Here is a 20536-nt window from a genome sequence, read left to right as displayed (position 1 = left end):
TGGGGTTTCAAAGAAGAATTGTGTACACATGCATACATACATGTACACACACACACACACACACACACACACACACACACACAACATTAGGATCAAACACAAGCAGGGTCTGGCACATGCTAGGCAAATGCCTTACCACGGAGGCATACCCTCTTTACTACACCAGCTTAAAATACTGTTCCTTGTTTAATTCTTCTCACTGGGGAGTAATTCAACAGATACCATACCTGGCTAGTTTATCTAAAATTTCATTCCTCATGTAGTTGTTACAGCAAGTATTCTGATCAATAATATCAACAGTTAGTGGGGGCCATTTGTTTTGAAGTTCCTGGGACTGAAATTCTTCAATCCAGAAGGTGATGCTCAACCAATCATGGTGAGCTGTGAAGTATCTCCACAGGGCTTCTGATGAATATGATTTGTATTCTATAAGAAGAAAAAACACATTTTAAGACAATTATTGACATGTAATCCAATACTGAATTAGAGTAGATATTTACAGTCAGAACATTAGTATTCATGTAATGGATGGATGATCTGGGTCTTCTGCTTGTTTTGTTAACTTCTGTAATTCCTTTACGCTTCTCTTTCCATGTTATTTTTGTTTTGTCATGGGGCTTAAACTCTGGACCTGCATAGTACTGTCCCTGAGCTCTTCAGCTCAAGGTCAGCACTCTACCACTTGAGCCACACAACCACTTCCAGCTTTTCTATGATGTGGTACCAAGGAACGAAACCCGGGTCTTCAAGCATGCTTGGCAAACACTCTATACCACTAGGCCAAACTCCCAGCCCCTCCATGAAACTATCCCTGACAAACTGGAAAAAGTTGGAAAAGCTGGAAGTAGCACTGTGGTTCAAGTGGTCGACTGCTAGCCTTGAGGACAAAGAGGCTCACAGACAGTGCCTAGACCCTGAGTTTACTAAAATAATAAACATGGATTCTCTGAATTACCATTGCTCATTGCAGTTTTCCAAAGTTCTTATGGAATCTGAATCCCCATTTATAGAAGAAGAAACTCAAAACTATTGGAAAAAATAAGGATGTTACTCTAAAGCTGGGATAAAAGGCCTTTGCCTTAGATCTCAATTCACTCAAACACTTATTCATTTCACACTATAAATACATTATGAAAATCCTAGGAGGATTTAATATGACATGAATCTTAAAAGAAACTGAATCCTCCTCCTCTCCAAAAGAATTCTAAGAGCCAGAAGTTTGGCCTAGTGGTAGAGTGCTTGCCTAGCAAGCACTAAGACCGGGGTTCAATCCCTCAGTACCACATATATAGAAAAATCTGGAAGTAGTGCTTTTGCTCAAGTGGTAGAGCTCTAGCCTTGAGAAAAGCTCAAGGACAGTGCTCAGGCCCTGAGTTCAAGCCCCGCAAGTGGCCAAAAAGAAAAAAGAAAAAAAATTCTAGAAGAGCAATGCCAATAGTCAAACACGGATACCTAATTTAATGTTTGCTCAACATGCTTATTTGTTGGCTCTCTCATACTTGCCTTCTGGACTTATCCGGGGAAGAAGCATATATTCTTGAGTTGGTTTGTCCCACCATTGAGCCCAATTTAATGCAATTCTATGGTCTTCTTTGTTAAGTTCATCTTTATGATCACATTTGAGGAATGAGTCCAAAACAGATTTGTGCTTGAAAAATTCTTGTTCCTTTATCCAATACCTAGAAACAGTGTCAATGACAAACTTGTTTTACTTTCTATTTGGTTGGAGAGAGGGGCAGCATTCCTTTTTTTGGGGGGGAGGGGGAGCGAGGGGAGGGGTAGTCCTCGGGCTTGAACTCAGGACCTTGACACAATTCCTAAATTTCTTTTTTTGCTCAAGTCACATTCCCAGCCCCTACCACCTATAATTTTATCAATAGGAGACCAGTAAGAAAGCAAAGGGAAAGGGGAGACTAATGAGACTACCTGGGAAAGGACAGGATCTGCTTATTTTCTTGGACACGTTCTGAATAAAGCTTCTCAACTTCATGCACAAAGGCTATAGTTCTGTTTTCTTTTTCAGAGAAGTATTTTTTATCTTTCAAAATTTCAACCTTGAATAAAAAATGAAACAGTAACCTCACAAACCTTTAACACATTTGCAAAACAAAACTTATGAGATTATATGTCACTTAAGAGCCTGGTTCAGGTGGGTCACAACTATAATCCCAGCACTCAGGAGGATGAGGCAAGCATGTGAGAATTTGAGGTAAGCCTGGGGTACATACCTAGATCCTATTCAAAAACAAAAACAAAAAGCAAAAAGGTCGGGAGTTTAGCCTAGTGGTAGAGTGCTTCCCTAGCATGCACAAAGACCCAGGTTCGATTCCTAGGTATGTGGTACTGAGAAAAAGCCAGAAGTGGTGCTGTGGCTCAAGTGGCAGAATGTTAGCTTTGAGGAAAAAGCCAAAGGACAGTGCTCAGGCCCTGAATTCAAGTCCCAGGATTGGCCAAAAAAAAAAAAAAAAACAGGGAAGGGAAATTGGTACTCCTTCCCATGTTTTTCTCCCAATGTTCAAGAAGTAATATACCCACTGCCTGACAAATGTAAATGTAATCCTTTGATATATCACCCCAACAATAAATAAAAAAGCAAAGAGAAAATTACATAGTCTCACCTTTACCTACCAAAAAGTCCCGTATATTTTTATCCGTTGTATAGAAGCATATTTTGAGCAACTGATCTCTCACATCAAAGCCCTAGAATATAGAAAATCAAAAGCATTTTACATTTTGTAATGGAAATATAAAATATGAACATGTTGAACACAAACATGTTAGACACAGGATGGTTCTGTTGCAGGTAAACATTTTTCTCAAGTATTCATTTTTCCATACCTATTATATATATTTGCTAATCCTAAAGTCCCTCAAACATTTGGGAGAACAAAGGCAGCAAGTAGAACAATTTAAGATAATGTTTTCTTACTGCAAGGCCAAGACTACAACAACTTGCTGTGCTTATTCAGTTGAACATTTAAAGGTTGATATAAACAACAACCCCGGACTGGGAGCTTGGCCTAGAATGCACAAAGCTCTGGGTTTAATACCTCGGTATCACATACACAGAAAAAGCCAGAAGTGGTGCTGTAGCTCAAGAAGTAGAGCACTTGTCTTGGGAAAGCTCAAGGACAGTGCCCAGGCTATGAGTTCAAACCCTAGGGCTGGCAACAACAAACAAAAATAACCTCATCAACCCCTAACATTTTTTCCTCTTTCCACCCAAACCTTCAGAAAGTCATCAGGAGGGACAATTCCATCTATGTGATGAGAGCCAGCTTCAAGAGGAATTCCCTTACCAAATGAAGCAAAATTATAAAACATGAAGCCATAAACAAAGTAGTCCATAAAGATCAAGTGGAGACAAAAGGAATCCCATCAAACATACAGAATGTCCTCCAATAAAAAATGAGCCCCTTTGCCTGAACTGGCATGCGTGAAGCCTCTACAGAAAACACTTGCCTCACAGAGTGTGTAGGGTGCATGCCTGAGATTCCACAACTCAGGAAGTTGAAATGTGAACACTGTACATACATGTAAGACTATTCTAGGCTATACAGTAAGTCTCTGTTTCTTTAAGAGAGAGACAGAGAGAGACGGGGGGAGGGAAGGAGAGGGGCTTTAAATTTTTAAAAATGCATTACACCTCACCATATTCTTCAAAAGTTCAGAAGCTTCCTTTATATTGTTGTTCTTTAAACTGTTAAAGACCAAATCTAGGCCTATCTTAATAAGTTCCTGGAGTCTTTGTGCAGGATGATTGTTAATCCTAAAGAAGGTTTGTGCCTCTGGTATTTTGTTATTTAAAATGGCATGAGCAGTAACTTCCTAGAAGAGGGGAGAAAAAAAGCAAAAACTCTTATTTATTAACATTGGACATACACATTTTGGGGTACCTAACTTAGGAATCTTTATTTAAAATCTTTAATTTGGGTTGAGGGCTAGGCGCAGAGGATATGAAACTGACTAAAACAGACTCTGCTCTCTACGAACTTGAAATCTAGCTTGAAATCTAGCAGAAGACAAACAAAGCAATTACTATACTGCCTGAAAAAGACTGATCCGAGTATCCCAGTATATTAGAGAAGAGAGGTAAGCAGCCAAGCTCTCACCTGTGGTCCTAAGTAGTCAAGAGGCAGAGATTTTAAGGTCAGTGCTAGCCAAAGTATACCTGCGATACTCCATTCAAAAACTATGGCCCGGGAGTTTGGTCTAGTGGTAGAGTGCTTGCCTAGCATGCACGAAGACCCGGGTTCGATTCCTTGGTACCACATGCATAGAAAAAAGCTGGAAGTGGTACTGAGGCTCAAGTGGTAGAGCTCTAACCTTGAGAAAGTCCAAGGACAGTGCTCAGGCCCTGAGCTAAAGCCCAGGACTAGCAAAAAAAAAAAAAAAAAACCCTACATAAGCACCAGGCACCGGTGGCTCATGCCTGTGATCCTAGCTACTCAGGAGGCTGAGATCTTAGGATCATGGTTCAAAGCCAGCCCAAGCACTAAGTCCGTGAGACTCTTATCTACAATTAACTATCAGAAAACCAGAAGTGGCATTGTGGCTCAAGTGGTAGAACAGTAGCCTTGAGCTGAAGAGCTTAGGGACAGCGCCCAGAGCCAGAGATCAAACCTCATGACTGACCAAAAACAAAAAATCCTCAATTCTGGGGCGGGGAGTGTCACTTAGTAGTAGAGTGCTTGCCTAGCATGCACAAAACCTCAGGTTCAATTCCTGGGTACCATATACCCAGAAAAAAGCTGGAAGTGGTGGTGTGACTCAAGTGGTGGAGTGCTACCCTTGAGAAAAACCCAAGGATAGTGCCCAGACCCTAAGTTCAATTCCCAGGACTGGAAAAGAAGAAAAAGAAATTCTAAATTCTATTTCTTCTGTTGGTTTCTCAGATTCATTGAATCTGACAAAACAATATAATTATTTATACTTACTTCAGAGCTGAGCTTCTCCCATGTATCATTCTCTTTTACTGTGGGGACATTTTTATGTATAACATTTCCAACCGTAGTATCTGTTAGCTTCCAAGGAAACTTTATCATGAAGGTTCGGAGTTCATTAATGTAGCTTGTCAAAATGTTCACTCCTTCCTGTAGATATTCATCTAGCTCTGTGGAAAACACCCATGTGCCAATTCAAGTGTAGAGGTGTGTACATGCACATCCACGAACACGAGGAGGGGGAAGAGAAAGGCAAGAAACATACTATGACTTGTTATAAATTCCAGACAATAGCAACATTCAAAATCAGTATTTTCAATGTTTTAGGATGTATTCTACTTCTAAGTAACTGTGCCTTAATGTAATCTTTTCCATACTTCTTCATAGTGCCTAGTCCCGTGTCTCTGTACCAACTTTGTACCAATATTAAAACCTCTACTGAATTTTTACCCTAAATGAGCAAATGGAACTTAACTTTTTATGCTCTTCCATGTAACAAAAAGGTTTGTATCTCCATGTTTTGATACAGAACTGGCACAACTGTCCTTTCATGTTAGTATTCTTACCTTCAGTGTGATTAAAAAGCTCCCTTATTTGTTTGTTAAGGAAAGACAGTGTAAGATTGAGCAGCTGTTCTGAAAAGTGTTTGCTCTGGGTTTCAGAATCACTTTCTCTAATTGCTGAACATAATAAGTCCAATGCTGGTGTCAGCTCTTCCACATCTGAGAATCAAAGAAGGGAACATGAATAATACTAGATTACTCTCTCCAAATTAACATGTCCAAAAATACAATACTTCAATAAAAATATGAACAAAGACTTTCATGAAGACTTATTACACTTCTAATAATTATTCAATAGTACTATTAGCTACCATTTTTGGGCCATCTATATATTAGATATTATATTAATATCTTCAAAACCTAAAGAGATCCTGTTATATGAGAAACTAATGTTCAGAGAGGTTAAAGTACATGGCAGAGCTAAAATCTGAAGTTGATTAAGTTCTATTTTTTTGGTCTTTCTTTCCCCGTACATCCCTCTTGTTGGGAAATACTTTCAGCCTCACTCTAGGTCAGCACACTCTCTGTAGAAGCCATAGAAAATGGTAAACTTTTCTAAGCAGAACATACGCGTCAGTGACTAGTAGTAATGAGCCAGCAGGTGGTTAACCTGGGAACCCCAAACTTGACTTTCCCTTAAAAACCAGCCCTCCCCCTTGGGACACATAAGGCAGCTTTTGAGGAACCGTGTCACCACACAATTATCTCCTCTGACAGGCAGATTAATAAACCTTACTTCCTTCTTTCCAAAACCCTGCTCTCAATCAGTCCAGGGACCTAGCTTTTTTTATGACAATGATGGGAAGCATGGGCTTTCCACCAGGAGAGTATAAAGCAACAATTATAGCTGAGGGAGACATCAGTCACCCTGCCACAGTGTCTGGGCTGGAGACGGCCACTAGACAGGGTTGAAGGAAGGAGAGTCAGACATGGTCCCCCAGAAGACTTCAAGTAACAGAGAGCTGTGACAAGACAGGACAGGGCAGGACAGGGCAGGGCACAATGGTCAGAGGCCTTGCTCTCCCTGGAAAAGAGTGAGTCCTATCATCAGAAGAGCTGGAAGTAAGACTCAATTGGAGCACATTTCTTTACCAAGTATGAGAGTGAGAGGACCTGAATTTAGACCCCAGTTACTACCGAAACAGCACAGATTAAAAACAAAACAAAACAAACAACAACAACAAAAAAAACAGCAGCCAGAAGACAGTGGCTCACGCCTGTAATCCCAGCTACACAGGAGGTTGAAATCTGTGGATCGTGGTTTGAAGTCAGCCCAGGCAGGAAAGTCCATGCGACTCTTAGCTCCAATGAACCACCAGAAAGCCAGGAGTGGAAGTGTGCCTCAAAATGGCAGAGCGCTAGCCTTGAGCAAAAAAGTTCAGGGAAAGTACCCAGGCTCTGAGTTCAAGCTCCAAACCAACAACAACAACAAAAACCCCAGTAAGTTAAAAGTGATTAGAAATGGTAGGCTTGAATTAGAAATCGTTTACTTACTCTTTAAATATAAACTGGATGGCACATCAAACTGACCATCTACACAAGATTTGGGAGACAGAGTAAAAAGATTTTCTTTGCTCTTCAAGAAGAAATCTACTGTGTCTAGCTGACGATTTTCTATCCCAGCCTAAAATTGGAGGAAATCAGAAAAAAAAAATTACAATAGCAAAAATAAAATCCAGGATTCAGAATATGGGTGTGGGGGTAACCTGGGGAGGCAATACTGCATTTGAACTCGGGGGCTACAAGTGGTAGATCACTTTAGTCCTAGGACACAGATTTTTCAACTTTAGAACTTAGTGTGCTAAAACTAACAGATAAGAGACTATCTTTTCTAGGTCCTGGTGAAGACTCTGAAAATAAAACAATCTACGGTGCGTCTCGGTGACTGAAGGAGGAATCAATAGGTGCTACAAGTAACTCCATTTGTTTCTCTTACCTAGCTCTTAAGAGTTATTCCTACTTTCTAGGTTTGTCTTAATTTCCAGGAACAGCTTCCTTTGTAGACATCCATCCCAGGATAGGAATCAAAATTGCCCTCAAGTGGTTACAACTTTCCTGGTGACTGCAAGACCCCCATATTCTCAGACCTGAGTAATAATCATTCAGACCAAAACTGCTTAACCACACAGAATTTCTTGCTCGGTCCTTGTCCTTTCCATATATAATCCTAAAAATACTGTTAGCTCCTTGAAGACAAGGCTAATATTATTCTGCATGTGCTTCTCAGTGTTAGTCACACAAAAAACACATCCCTTTCCTGCTTCACTACCACTCATCGCTCCTCAGAATGGACTCTGTAGGTTGCTTTTAGTACAGCCAGGCAGGGGCAGATGGATCACAAGTTTCAGGCATTTGAACTTCATAATGAGACAATGAATAGAAGAAAAAACAGTTTCTATCTTTATTAGTCCAGGTCTCGGCCACTCATTGAACCATGTGTTTATCTACAAAGCAAGAGAACAAAAACTACCCAAGTCATCTCATGGGGCAGTGAGTTATTTGGGTCTTTTTTAATCCTTTTTGGTCTTTTCTTTTTTGGTACTAGGGATTAAACCCTGGACATTTCACTGGGTAGACAAGTGTTTTGCCAATAATAACATATATCTCAGCTCTCATGTAGTTGTTTTAAGAAAATAAGAGGCCAGGTGCTTGGCCTAGTGGTAATGTGCTCACCCAGCATGAACAAAGCCCTAGGTCTGAGTCTTGAAACCATATACACAGAAAAAACACCATAAGTAATGCTGTGGCTCAAGTGGCAGAGTGCTAGCCTTGAGAAAAAACTGTCCAAGGATAATGCCCAGTGCCCAGGCTCGGAATTCAAGCCTCAGGACTGGCAAAAAAAAAAACCTGTACAGTGGCTCACACCCATAATCCTAGCTACTCAAGTGGCTGAAATCTGAGGATCAAGGTTCAAAGCCAGCCCATCAAGGTTCAAAGCCGTCCAGGCACAAAAAGACCTGAGATTCTTATCTCCAATTAACATCTAGAAAATAAGAAGTGGGGCTTGGATCAAGGGTAGGCAATAGCATAGAGCTGAAGAGCTCAAAGACAACGCCCAGGCCCAGGAGTAGGGCAGAAGACTTGAGCTAAAGAACTCAGAGACAGTGCCCAAGCCAGCTCAAGCGCCATGACCCACAAAAAAAAAAAAAAAAAAAAAAAAAATTTGTGACAGCAGGGGCTGGGAGTCTGACCTAGTGGTAGAGTGCTTGCCTAGCATGCAAGAAGACTCGGGTGGGGCCGGGAGTTTGGCCTAGTGGTTAAAGTGCTTTCCTAGCATGCATGAAGACCCGGGTTTGATTCCTTGGTACCACATACATAGAAAAAAGCCAGAAGTAGTGCTGAGGCTCAAGTGGTAGAGTTCTAGCCTTGAGAAAGTCTAAGGACAGTGCTCAGGCCCTGAGCTCAAGCCCAGGACTGGAAAAAAAAAAAAAATTAAAATAGTATGTGACAGCAGAAAAGTCCTACAGACACTGAAATCTTACCTCTAATGCATGGATGGGAATTGAGCACCTCCCCCAACCATTGAGATGACAAAGAGAATCCACAGTGCTGGCACTTCCATGGATCATCAGTCTGTTTAAAAATTCCTCTTGAGTTAAACCAAATAGAATCAGAGAGAGACCATTTTCTACAGGAAAAATAGAAATTACCAGAGACTTAAACTTGAGATCTATGACTTCAATTTTACTTCTAATTACTCAATACTTCAGTACTTTAATTATAAATAAATTTATTACATACATTATAGCCTTAATTAAAATAAATTAATTACAAACCTCAAGAACACTGCCCAGGCCCAGAGTTCAAGCCCCAGGACTGGCAAATGTGTGTGTGTGTGTGTGTGTGTGTGTGTGTGTGTGTGTGTGTGTACACATACAAGATAAGGTTGCTAAGAGTAACACCAAGTGGGGTGCTGCTGGTTCATGTCTATTATCCATCAGAACTACTCAGGAGATTGACAACTAGAGGACTGTGATTCAAGGCTAGCCCAAGTAGAAAAATTCAAGACTCCATCCCCAAAATAAAAGCAGCCTGGAGGCATCATTCAAGTGAAAAACACCAGAAGAGCAAGCCAAGAGTTTAACCGCCATCTCCCAGTACTGGTTTTAAAAAAAAGACACAAGCCAGGGGCCCAGTGGCTCATGCCTATAATCCTAGCTACTCAGGAGGCTAAGATCTGAGGATCGAAGTTCAAAAGCTGGCTTGGGGGCCAGGAGTTTGGCCTAGTGGTAGAGTGCTTGCCTAGCATGCACAAAGACCTGGGTTTGATTCCTTGGTACCACATACCTAGAAAAGCCCAAGGTAGAGTACTACCTTGAGGAAAGACCAAGGACAGTGCTCAGGCCCTGAGTTCGGTCCCTAGGGCTGGCAAAAACAAACAAACAACAAAAAAAAACCTGAAAGTGGTGCTGTGGCTCAACTAGTAGAGCTCTCTCAAGAAAACCCAAGGATGGTACTCAGGCCCTGAGTTCAAGCCCCAGAACTGGAAAAAAGAAAGAAAGAAAGAAAGAAAGAAAGAAAGAAAGAAAGAAAGAAAGAAAGAAGGAAAGAAAGAAAGAAAGAAAGAAAGAAAGAAAAGAAAAGAAAAGAAAAGAAAAGAAAAGAAAAGAAAAGAAAAGGAAAGAAAAGAAAAAAGAAAAGAGGCTGTCCTAGGCAGAAAAGTCCCCAGGAGACTCTTCAATTAACCACTCAATCTGGAAGTAGAACTATGAATCAATTGGTAGAGTGCTAGCCTTGAACAAAAACAGGCTTTCGGACAGCACGCAGGCCCTGAGTTCAAGCCCCACAATTAACCAAAAAAAATGACTAGCACCTATTTCAACTCTGTGAATGACTACTGCTTTTGAGGTAACAGTAGTAACCAGTTAGCACCAAGGCAGCAGAAGTAAACACATCAGGAAAATCTCTTAGCAAAATACTTGAATATGATAGAAGATATTCTCACCTGTCACTAGAAGGCACAGTTGCTGGTCTCCACTACTATCTACAGGAACACACTTCTGGCCAAGGGAAATACACTGTATATCCTGGGTCTCCAAATCCCAGAGGATAATGGTGCAGCCAGCAGTCTCCTTTGCCCAAGTAAATAGTGCAGTAAAGCCTGTTACAGACATACATTTCAGTTCTCTGGGTTGCTCTTGTTCACTGAGGTGCATTATCTTCCATGATCTCCCCAGATTACTGGTTTTAGCATGATCTTTTTGGGGTAAAGTATGACTGCAAGTCATATTCTGTGGGAGGAAAGCCCAGCTTGGTAGTCTGGTATTATGTCTCTCAGGGGACTCCAAATGTAAAATGTCCTGAAACCAGGGAGCACAACAGGAAATCTCCAGTTCGGAGCGATTTTTTGTTTCATTCAATGTTGACAGCTGGGCCTTCCATGATCTGAAAGAGTGAATAGCATTAAAACACTATGCCAGGAGAAAGATGTTCATTTTTCACCTCTACACAAATTTATTTAATAGCATTTTTAAATAATAAATAAAAATGAAGTTTAGGCCCTGGGAATGTATCCTAGTAGCAGAGTGCTTGTCTAGCATGCATAAAGCCCTGGGTTCAATTCCTTAATACCACATAAACAGAAAAAGCCAGAAGTGGAGCTGTGGCTCAAGTGGCACAATGCTAGCCTTGAGCTACAGAAGTTCAAGAATAGTACCTAAGCCCTGAGTTCAAGCCCCAAGACTGCAAAAAAGGAAAAGAAAAAGGTTAAATGCCCACAACTAATTATGTGTAACACTTGCCATACAGATGAATACAGATAAAGGGCTGCTAAATAACACTAGAACTAAATAAAAGCATTATAATTATGAATTTTAGGGCTAAATAAGAAAAACCCTCTGGCTGAAATCAGTAGGGATTTTCAAATCTTATTTAATTTGCATCCCTCCACCACCCTATTGCTGGAAAAGTGGACTGTTCACAAGGGCGGGGGGAGAATAAAACAAAATCCTAAAAGTTTATGTACCTATCAACCTGGAAGGAAAACTTGGTCAATTTCATGTTGTGGAGAGAGTTGACAGGATCATCTTCATCTATTCCCATAGGTCCTTCAATTGGAAGGTCTTCTACTATTTTTTCACATAGTAGGTGCCCTGGATATTGCCTACATTAAAAAAGTAATAACCATAGTAAATCCCCAGGCAGAAAAACATCTTGTCAAACAAGTGGTGGTACCTACCACTTAGGCTCACTGGCTAGCACTTTATCAACTGAACAATGATGCAAGTCCCAAAAGCAGCAATTCTAATAGCAAGATAAATCCCATGTCTCCTCAACTATACTGCAGGACAAGAAATGGGTGGAACATGCTCTTTTTTTTCTTTTTCCAGTCCTGGGCTTGAGCTCAGGGCCTGACCACTGTTCTTGGGCTTTTCTCAAGGCTAGCCACTTGAGCCACAGTACCACTTCCAGCCTTTTTCTATGTATGTGGTACCAAGGAATCGAACCTGGGTCTTCATGCATGGTAGGCAGGCACTCTACCACTAGGCCAAACTCCCGGCCCAGGGTGGAACATGTTTAACAAACAGGAGCTTCTAACAATCCCAACTGCTTTTAAACACGTATATAACATAACCCATGTAAAATACCACACAAAGCAGGGCACGGTGGCTCACACCTGCAATCCTAGCCCCTCAGGAGGCTGAGAGCTAAGGATCAAGGTTCAAAGCCAGTCCAGGCACAAAAGGACCTGAGAAGCTTACCTCTGGTTAACCTGTAGAAAATGGGAAGTGGGGCTTAGCTCAAGAGTAGGGAGGTAACTTTGAACTGAAGAACTCACAGACATCGCGCAGGCCAAGTTCAAGCCCCATGGCCCACAAAAAACAACAACAACAACAAAAAAAAACACAAGTATCAAAAAAAATATGGAGAGCAAGGTAGCCAATACCTGTAATCCTAGCTACTCAGGAGGCCAAGATGTGAGAGTCAAGGTTCAAAGACAGCCCAGGCACAAAAGACTGAGACTCTTATCTCAAATTAGTATCTAGAAAATGGGAAGTGGGGGTGTGGCTCCAGGGGTAGGGTGGTAGCCTTGAGCTGAAGAGCTTAGGGATAGTGCCCAGGCCCAGAGTTCAAGCTCCATGACCCACCCCCCCCAAAAAAATTCCATATACGATGTAAAAATATATAGTCCCTCAGTCATTTGTCTACATTAGTTCAGAGTAACAATATTACTATGAGTTAGCTGTAATATGATCTAACTGCAAGAAAAAAAGCTAACAAGCATTTTTATTATCTTCTATATCTCTATTAACCTCAAATTAGGAACTGCAAGTAACTACATACCTGAAATACAAGTTTAAGTTAAGTACAATTGCAGAGCTGGAGGAGCTGACAAGCACCACAACATCTAAGCCTTGAGACACTTTCAGTGAGGTAAAGGAAGCAATCTTGGCTGGTTCCAGCTGTTCATCATGCACAACTTCTTGGAGAAGTGCTAGATCCACATGGGCTACATCTGTACCTTCTACAGTATCAAAAATATCTGAGTTAAGAGTTAAAGATAAATGTCAATTGGAGCGCAGCCATCAGTGACAGATCACCTGCCTACAAGTGTGAGGCCCCAAGTTCAAACATCAGTACTGACAACAAGAGAGAACAAAGAAATGATCTGTTTTATCAGTTACAAAGGATGGACAGTGTTACTCGACACCCCTGCTACCGCCCTATAGGTTGTACAGGTTATGTGGCATAATAACACAAGGAAGACTGGAAACTGAAGCAAGTCTCCATCATCGAAACAACACAACTCAGGTTAATGGCACAATAAACAACCTAATACAGAGTTTATTCAATAATTCCTGCTCAAACCAGATGAGGTGGCACACATGTATAATCTCACTTGAGTCTGAAGCAGGAGGATCAAGAGTTCAAGGCCAGCTTGGGTTATATAGCAAGACAGTCTCCAAAGGAAAAACGAAGAGTCTGCTGGATACTGACTTCATGCCAAACCTGAGAACGTACTATTTTCTTCTAGGGTTGTATAGTAGTGCTGTCCAATATATTCATTTCAATATACTCAGTCTATCTACCCAAAGTATATGAAGTATACTTTAAATAGGTCAGAGAATATACAGTTGTATCTTATTCAATTCTATGTTCTTTTACATCTATACATTAGAAAATATCAAACGATGTGGTCAAGTATTTTAAGCTTATGAGAATTTTTTCCCTGCAAGTCAGTGTGTAAAACTAACCATTCTCCATACCTCCCAGCCCTTCAAACCAAAAGCCTAAAAGGTTCATCCTTCTAGTTATTGTCCTCCCTGACATATCAAACATCTTCCTGCCAAGGATACAGATCCAGCCTAAACTACTCAAAACAAAAAGAATTCCTCTGCAGAGCTGGGTGTCAATAATTGTGTCCACAGTCTGTGTAGGCAAGGGTAGCATGAAACAGTTGAGTACTCCAATACCAGCATCTTTCTCAGGAAATACAACATGTAGGATCATACACTTGTTGATGAACACAAATGATGTGTTATTGTGAAATGACAGAATTCTCAATGACACTAAGGAAACACCTAGGAAACAGAAGGATATATATTATTTCAAACTGAATGCTCACAATTTTACTACTGGTGAAATCTGGTAACCAAAGAAACAGAGTAAGTGGTTTGTTTTACAACTCAAGGCAATTGTCTGTACCAATGCAAGCAAAGTAGTAAGAGAATAAAGATGGTCTAGAATGTGGCTAGCTCTTTCTGTATAAGGCCAGAGTTAGACACCACACTAGAAAAATTCAAACTAGCCAACTTATCCATGGGATCACACCTGTAATCCTAGCTACTTAGGAGGTTGAGATCTGAGGATCAAGGTTCAAAGCCAACCTGAGCACAAAAGGACCTGAGACTCTCATCTCCAGTTAACCTCTAGAAAATGGAAATGGGGCTTGGCTCAAGGATAGGGCAGTACTCTTGAACTTAAGAGCTCACAGACAATACCCAGGAAAGTTCAAGCTCCATGACCCATCAAAATATATATATATATATATATATATATTATATATATATATATACACATCTATATGTGTATATGTGTGTGGTGTGTGTGTGCACATATATATGAAGGGGGACTTGATGTTTAGTATCTGCTCTTTTTAGACAGGACATAATGAACAACTCTGCTATAATCTGTATCAGCACTGTCAAAGAAACAAACATGATTCAACATGACCAGCAGTCACCAAAGAAACAGGTCAAATAATTTTAGCTCATTATACTCAAAGTATTATTTCAACATATAATCAGTATGAATAACAGTTAAGAAGACATTTTACTGTCCTTCTGAACAGTGAGTCTTCAAATCTGGTATGTGTATGACATTTTTGTTTGTATGAGACAGTTATCACTGCATAGAGTATTGAAGTTCAAAGCCAGCCTAGACAAGGTTAATACAAAACCGGGGCAGGGCAGGAAACAAAAACACCTAAAAGCAAAAGGATAGAATGCTTGCTAAAAGTCAGGTTCAGTCCTAATAACCATGGGGGGTAGGGGAAGCACATCTTTATGTCAGGTATACTATAGTTCAGTGGCAGGTGACTTGCCTAGCATTCTTGAAACTACAAGATAAAAGATAAGTGTTTCAAAAATACAAAAAAATAATAATTTCTTCCACTCCTGGGTCTTGAACTCAAGGCCTATGTACTGTCCCTGAGCATGTTGCTCATGGCTACCATGCTACCACTTGAGCCACAGTGACACTTCTGGCTTTTTCTGAGTAGTCTGTGGGAGAATACAGTCTCCTGGACTTTCTGCGCAAGCTGGCTTCAAATCGTGATCCTCAGATCTCAGCTTCCTGAGTAGCTAGAATTACAGGCATGAGCCACTTAGCCCCCAGCTAATCCATAATTTTTTTAAAATACTTTATTGGCTCAAATGGTAGAGTGCCAGCCTAGCAAGCATGAAGGCCTGAATTCAAATCCCAGCGCCACACACACACACAAAAACTTTATTCATATTAACCATAGTTCAAGTCCTTAATGGCCCCACAGGGTTAGTACAGAAAAATGATCAACATTGAATATAACCCTCCTTCAGTTTCATCTCTTAAAAAGTTTCATGAGAGTCAGCAACAATAACTCACAACTGTAATCCTACTCAGGAGGCTAAGATCTTAGGATCTTAGTTCAAAGCCAGCCTGAGCACTAAAGTCCGTGACATTCTTATCTACAATTAACCACAGGAAGCGGCACTGTGGCTAAAAGGGTAGGGCTGTAGCCTTGAGCTAAAGAGCTCAGGGACAATGCCTAGGCCCAAAGTTCAAGCCCCTCAATGACAAAAAATTTCATGAGACACATAAAAACAGTTGACAGTTTGGTGGCGTATGTGTATAATCCCAGTATTCAGGAGACTGACACAAGAGGATCATCAGCTCAAGGCTAGCTGAGGTAACGTAGTGATAATCTTTCTCAGGAACTATAAAATACATGGAAGTATCACACATTTAAATACAGAGCTGCACTTGGTAGAACATGCCCATAATTCCAGGTACTCAGGAAGCCAGAGATAAGAAAATTACAGTCTGAGACAAGCCCAAGGAAAAATAAAACAATACCGATTCAAAATAACTAAACCAAAAAGAGGCTTGGGGTGTGGCTAAAGTGGTAGAGTGCCTGCCTATCTAGCTGAGGCACTGAGTTCAAACTCCATTACTGCCAAAAAAGAAAAAAAAAATACATACACCAGAATAGCACCTATAGTAGATACTTACTGATATCTTGATCTTCAATGAGTTTTTCCAGGGTCTTCCCATTATAGCTGTGCAATATGGCTGCATCACATTTCCCATCTTTCAAATTAAATTCATATATAACCAGCTCATAATTTTCTGTAAGAGCAAGCAGTTTGGGCTTGTCTGTTGATGTGGTGCTATGAGAATCTTCCCATACAAAGCTGGAAAAAGTATAGATTTATTATATTCTACATCTGTAATTAGAAGGATGGGGTAAATGCAATTTAGTTCACATGATGACCTTAATTCTGCATTCCAACTTGAGAATATAAATTATTTTCCTTTCCCCTTCCCACACTTCTTACCCCTCTGTTCCCTCACTAACACAGGAGCTAAGACAGTTAAAAGGTGTACACAGGGCAAGAAATAATGTCTCCTTTTACTATTTTAAATCCTGACTAGTATATTTAAACAAACTCATCAAGAGTAAATGCTAACAATCAAATATATTCATGAGATACACTCACAATATGAATTTTCCATGATTTTTTTTTTTGCCAGTCCTGGGCTTGAGCTCAGGGCCTGAGCACTGTCCTTGGACTTTCTCAAGGCTAGAGCTCTACCACTTGAGCCCCAGCACCGCTTCCAGCTTTTTTCTATGTATGTGGTACCAAGGAATTGAACCCAGGTCTTCGTGCATGCTAGGCAAGCACTTTAACCACTAGGCCAAACTCCCAGCCCCACAATGATGTTTTAGAAGACTTTAAAAAGTAAAGCAAGCCAGGAACGTGGCTCAGTGGTAGAGTGCTTGCCTGATACACACTAATAACTGGGCTCAATTCCTTGGTATCACATACACAGAAAAAGGTAAGGTGGTGCTGTGGTTGAAGTGGTAGAGCACTAGCTTTTAGGAAAAGCCAAAGGACAGTGTTCAGATGCTGAGTTCAAGCCCTAGAACAAACCAAAAAAAAAAGTAAAGCAATTTATTGTATCTATAAATGTTAACCATTTGCCCAATGGAACTTTGTGATAGTGAAAAAGGTCTATATCAGTGTTACTCAAGATAGTAGCTGTAAATTGCCAGATGTATATAGAAGTACTTTAAATATGGGAACTACTTTAAATGTGGGTAGTTCAATTTAGGAACTGATTTTTTTTTTTGGGGGGGGGGGTAGTCCTGGGCTTGAGCTCAGGGCCTGAGCACTGTCCTTGGGACTTTCTCAAGGCTAGAGCTCTACCATTTGAGCCTCAGCACCACTTCCAGCTTTTTCTATGTATGTGGTACTGAGGAATCAAACACGAGTCTTCGAGCATGCTGGGCAAGCACTCTACCACCAAGCCAAACTCCCGGCCAACTTGGTCTATTTAACAAGGACTATGTAACAAAACCCTGTAGTAAGAGTAAATGAAAAGAGCTAAAATGTGGAAATTGCAACAGAAAGATCATCTGAGGCTACCATGTTGATAAGTTTCACCCTCTTTTTTCTTCATTGGTCTTAGACTCAGCTTATGTGCTGTCCCTGAGCTCTTCAGCTCAAGGCTATACCACCCCACCCCTTGAACCACAGTTCCCCTTCTGGTGTTCTATGGTTAATTGAATCTCACATTCTTTAGTGCCAGGGCTGGCTTTGAATGGCAATCCTCAGATCATGGCCTCCTGAGTAGCTAGGATTACAGGCATGAGCCAAGACAGTCAGCTCACCCACGCTTCAAAACTTTTCTAGAGTGAGCCGGGAGTTTGGCCTTGTGCTTGTCTAGCATGCACTAAGACCCAGGTTCACATACCTCGGTACCACAAACACAGAAAAAAACCGAAGTGGTGTTGTGGCTCAAGTGATAGAATGTCAGTCTTGAGAAAGCCCAACGACAGTTCCCAGGCCCTGAGCCCTGTCCTTGAACTTTTTCTTCAAGGCTAGCACTCTTATCCCTTGAACTACAGCACTTCCTACTTTTTTCTGTGTATGTGGTACCAAAGAATCGAACCCAGATTTTCGTGCATACTTGACAAGCATTCTACCACTAGGCTATATTCCCAGCTCCCAAAAAACCTTTTTCTAGTAAAGTACTGGTGGCTTACAACCACAACCGTAATCCTACTCAGGAGGCTGAGATGCGAGGATCGCAGTTTGGAACCAGTAAAATGCCAAACGTGAAGATGCTGCTCAAGTGGTAGAGTCAAGTTGTGAACAAAAAAGCTGAATGAGGCAACGAGTTCAAGTTCTAATACAGGCATGTATGCAATCTCGTGCTCAAACTCATAAAAAACGTGGAACTCAACTGGTACTGGGAGGGTAAACATCTAAAAGGCAGAATATGTGATACACCTAAAACCTTAACCACATGGAATTATATTGTCACATGGACAGGAAATTTTCAATGAAAATGGTAAAATAGAAAAATGATCTACATAGTACGAGAAAAATACTATAAATTTATCCCTGTATCTATTCTGAGCGTTTTTGTTTTGGTTTTTTTTTTTTGTGGTTCATGGGGCTTGAACTCAGCCTGGGTGCTGTTCCTGAGCTCTTCAACTCAAGGCTACCACCGTACCCTTGAGCCAAGCCCCACTTCTGTTTTCTAGAAGTTAGCTAAAAGAGATAAAAGAGTCTCAGGCCCTTTTGTGCCTGGGCTGTTTTGAATCTTGATCCTCCTGAGTAGCTAGGATTACAGGTGTGAGCCACCGTGCATGTAGCCTGAGCATTTTAATTGTATTATTTGGTTTAATTTCTGTACGAGTTCAACAGCAGTTTTCGGCTCCCTTTACTTCTAATTTCAGGAACTGACATTTTAAGACTCATTTTCTTACTGTCCTATCAAGTTTTCCTATAGGAAACAGGGTTCTGCCTTTTAATCTAGCCCCCCTCCCTTTACTAGGCAGCAGTCACAAATACTGATATAGTTGAACAAATTTCTGCAGATATGGCTCTTCCTATTAGAGACCAAAAATAAGGCAAACAGAACTTGTTGCAGTGTTCATTGACTTAACTAATCTCTACTAAGCGCTTTTACAGGAGCTAAAGATTATTTCAAGGTGACATACTCCCTGGCTACTCCACATTTCAACTTTAAGAAAATTACAGAAGTGAAAAACTACAATTTTTAACTGTCTGTGCCTTCAAGTCATGGGCACCTCCTCTGTTATGAATCGAATTCATGCAAGAATCTGGACTTCTGAGGGGGAGGGGAGAAGGGGGAAGAAGCCTGTTCAGGAAAGCTATTCGATTAACCAAAATGTTACATTTAATACTTAAATTTAAGTTTTAGGAATCAGTTATGCTGACTTCCATCCAGCTTCTTTGCATGAAGAAAATGAGCTTAGCAATGGCGCTGTGACAATCAACAGGAATCCCATTGCTGATCCGACCCGACCCAGCTGTCTCGGCTCACCAAGCCGCCACAGGTGGGGCCTCACGTCCCGCAGGCTGGGAAGTGCGGCCCGGCCCCTCCTCCGGCTGTCAGCCATCTCCCGGCCCCCCTCCGAGCCCCCCCTCCCCGGCCCACGGGTTCCACTCTCCGGCGCCCCACCGGGGCACTTACTGCCGGAAGGGACCCTCCAGGCGGCAGCAGCCCCCGCCCCGGCTGCCCGGAGCCAGGGAAAGCACTTGGAGACGGCCCGAAGCCGTCAAGCTCCCCAGAGCTTCCTGCCCCCTGTGCAGCTGCGCTCGGGATCCCAGCAGCCTCGTCGCCTCTGGAGGGAGCGGCACCAGTAACATAGGCAGAACCGGCTCCATCGCTCCGCCAGTACCGGCACCTCCTCCGTCACCGCGGCTGCTCAGGCGGTGGGACAGCAGCACTTCCGGCTCCCGGCTTCGTAGCTTGGGCCATCTGCTCTTCCGGTCACGTGCGCAGAATCTGGACCCGAGCATGCGCGGTGCCCCGCGTGGCTGGCCTTGGGACTCGGAGGGCAAAGGGCGGCGCACCAGCCCTCACCTCTGCTTAGCTACTCATGCATACTTGAAAGCCTGGTTCAGCTGCCTTAGAGCAAACCACTGCGGCTGTTTCTGCTCGGCTACATTACTCGCTGCCTCCCTGGTCTAGGGAGAGTACCCTGATAAACCCGGGTGTGCTCATGTCAATCCAGCTCCTGCCTCTCTCAGCTATTATTTGTTTACAGGCTCTGGAGCAAGGCAGCAAGCAAGAACTCACACCTGTAATCCTAACTACTCAGAGGCTGACATCTGAGGATCGATTGGAAGCCAGCATGGACAGGAAAGTCTGAGGCTCTTACCTCCATGTACCACCAGAAATGCTCAAGTGGGGCTTCTGCCTCAAGTGGCAGAGTACTAGCCTGGAGCACAAAAAGTCAAGAGACAGCACCCAAGTCCCCAGAACCAAATAAATCAACGAAGGAGTCCTGCC

At 41.8% G+C, this 20536-nt stretch overlaps 1 protein-coding gene across 3 annotated transcripts in view; it reads right to left on the bottom strand.

Moving 5' to 3' along the window:
* Positions 1 to 19928, bottom strand: part of Spg11 (SPG11 vesicle trafficking associated, spatacsin) — a 55184-nt gene extending 35256 nt beyond the window's left edge. For all 3 annotated transcript variants that reach the window (XM_090318447.1, XM_090318445.1, XM_090318446.1), the window contains exons 1-15: positions 19715 to 19928; positions 16217 to 16398; positions 13804 to 14028; positions 12791 to 12989; positions 11472 to 11609; positions 10452 to 10891; positions 8989 to 9134; positions 7001 to 7130; positions 5510 to 5665; positions 4938 to 5113; positions 3652 to 3828; positions 2629 to 2700; positions 1927 to 2054; positions 1504 to 1679; positions 228 to 426 (exon numbers count right to left, since the gene is read on the bottom strand). In XM_090318447.1, coding sequence (XP_090174573.1) covers positions 228 to 426; positions 1504 to 1679; positions 1927 to 2054; positions 2629 to 2700; positions 3652 to 3828; positions 4938 to 5113; positions 5510 to 5665; positions 7001 to 7130; positions 8989 to 9134; positions 10452 to 10891; positions 11472 to 11609; positions 12791 to 12989; positions 13804 to 14028; positions 16217 to 16398; positions 19715 to 19908 — 2738 coding nt within the window. In that variant the 5' untranslated portion in view covers positions 19909 to 19928. The remainder of the gene's footprint in view (positions 1 to 227; positions 427 to 1503; positions 1680 to 1926; positions 2055 to 2628; positions 2701 to 3651; positions 3829 to 4937; positions 5114 to 5509; positions 5666 to 7000; positions 7131 to 8988; positions 9135 to 10451; positions 10892 to 11471; positions 11610 to 12790; positions 12990 to 13803; positions 14029 to 16216; positions 16399 to 19714) is intronic.
* Positions 19929 to 20536: the final 608 nt, after the last annotated feature.

This window comes from Megascapheus bottae, chromosome 25 (genome assembly GCF_031878675.1).
Source record: "Megascapheus bottae isolate mThoBot1 chromosome 25, mThoBot2.hap1, whole genome shotgun sequence".
In the NCBI taxonomy this organism is placed as follows: Eukaryota; Metazoa; Chordata; class Mammalia; order Rodentia; family Geomyidae; genus Megascapheus; species Megascapheus bottae.
This window is presented reverse-complemented; position numbering and strand designations above follow the sequence as displayed.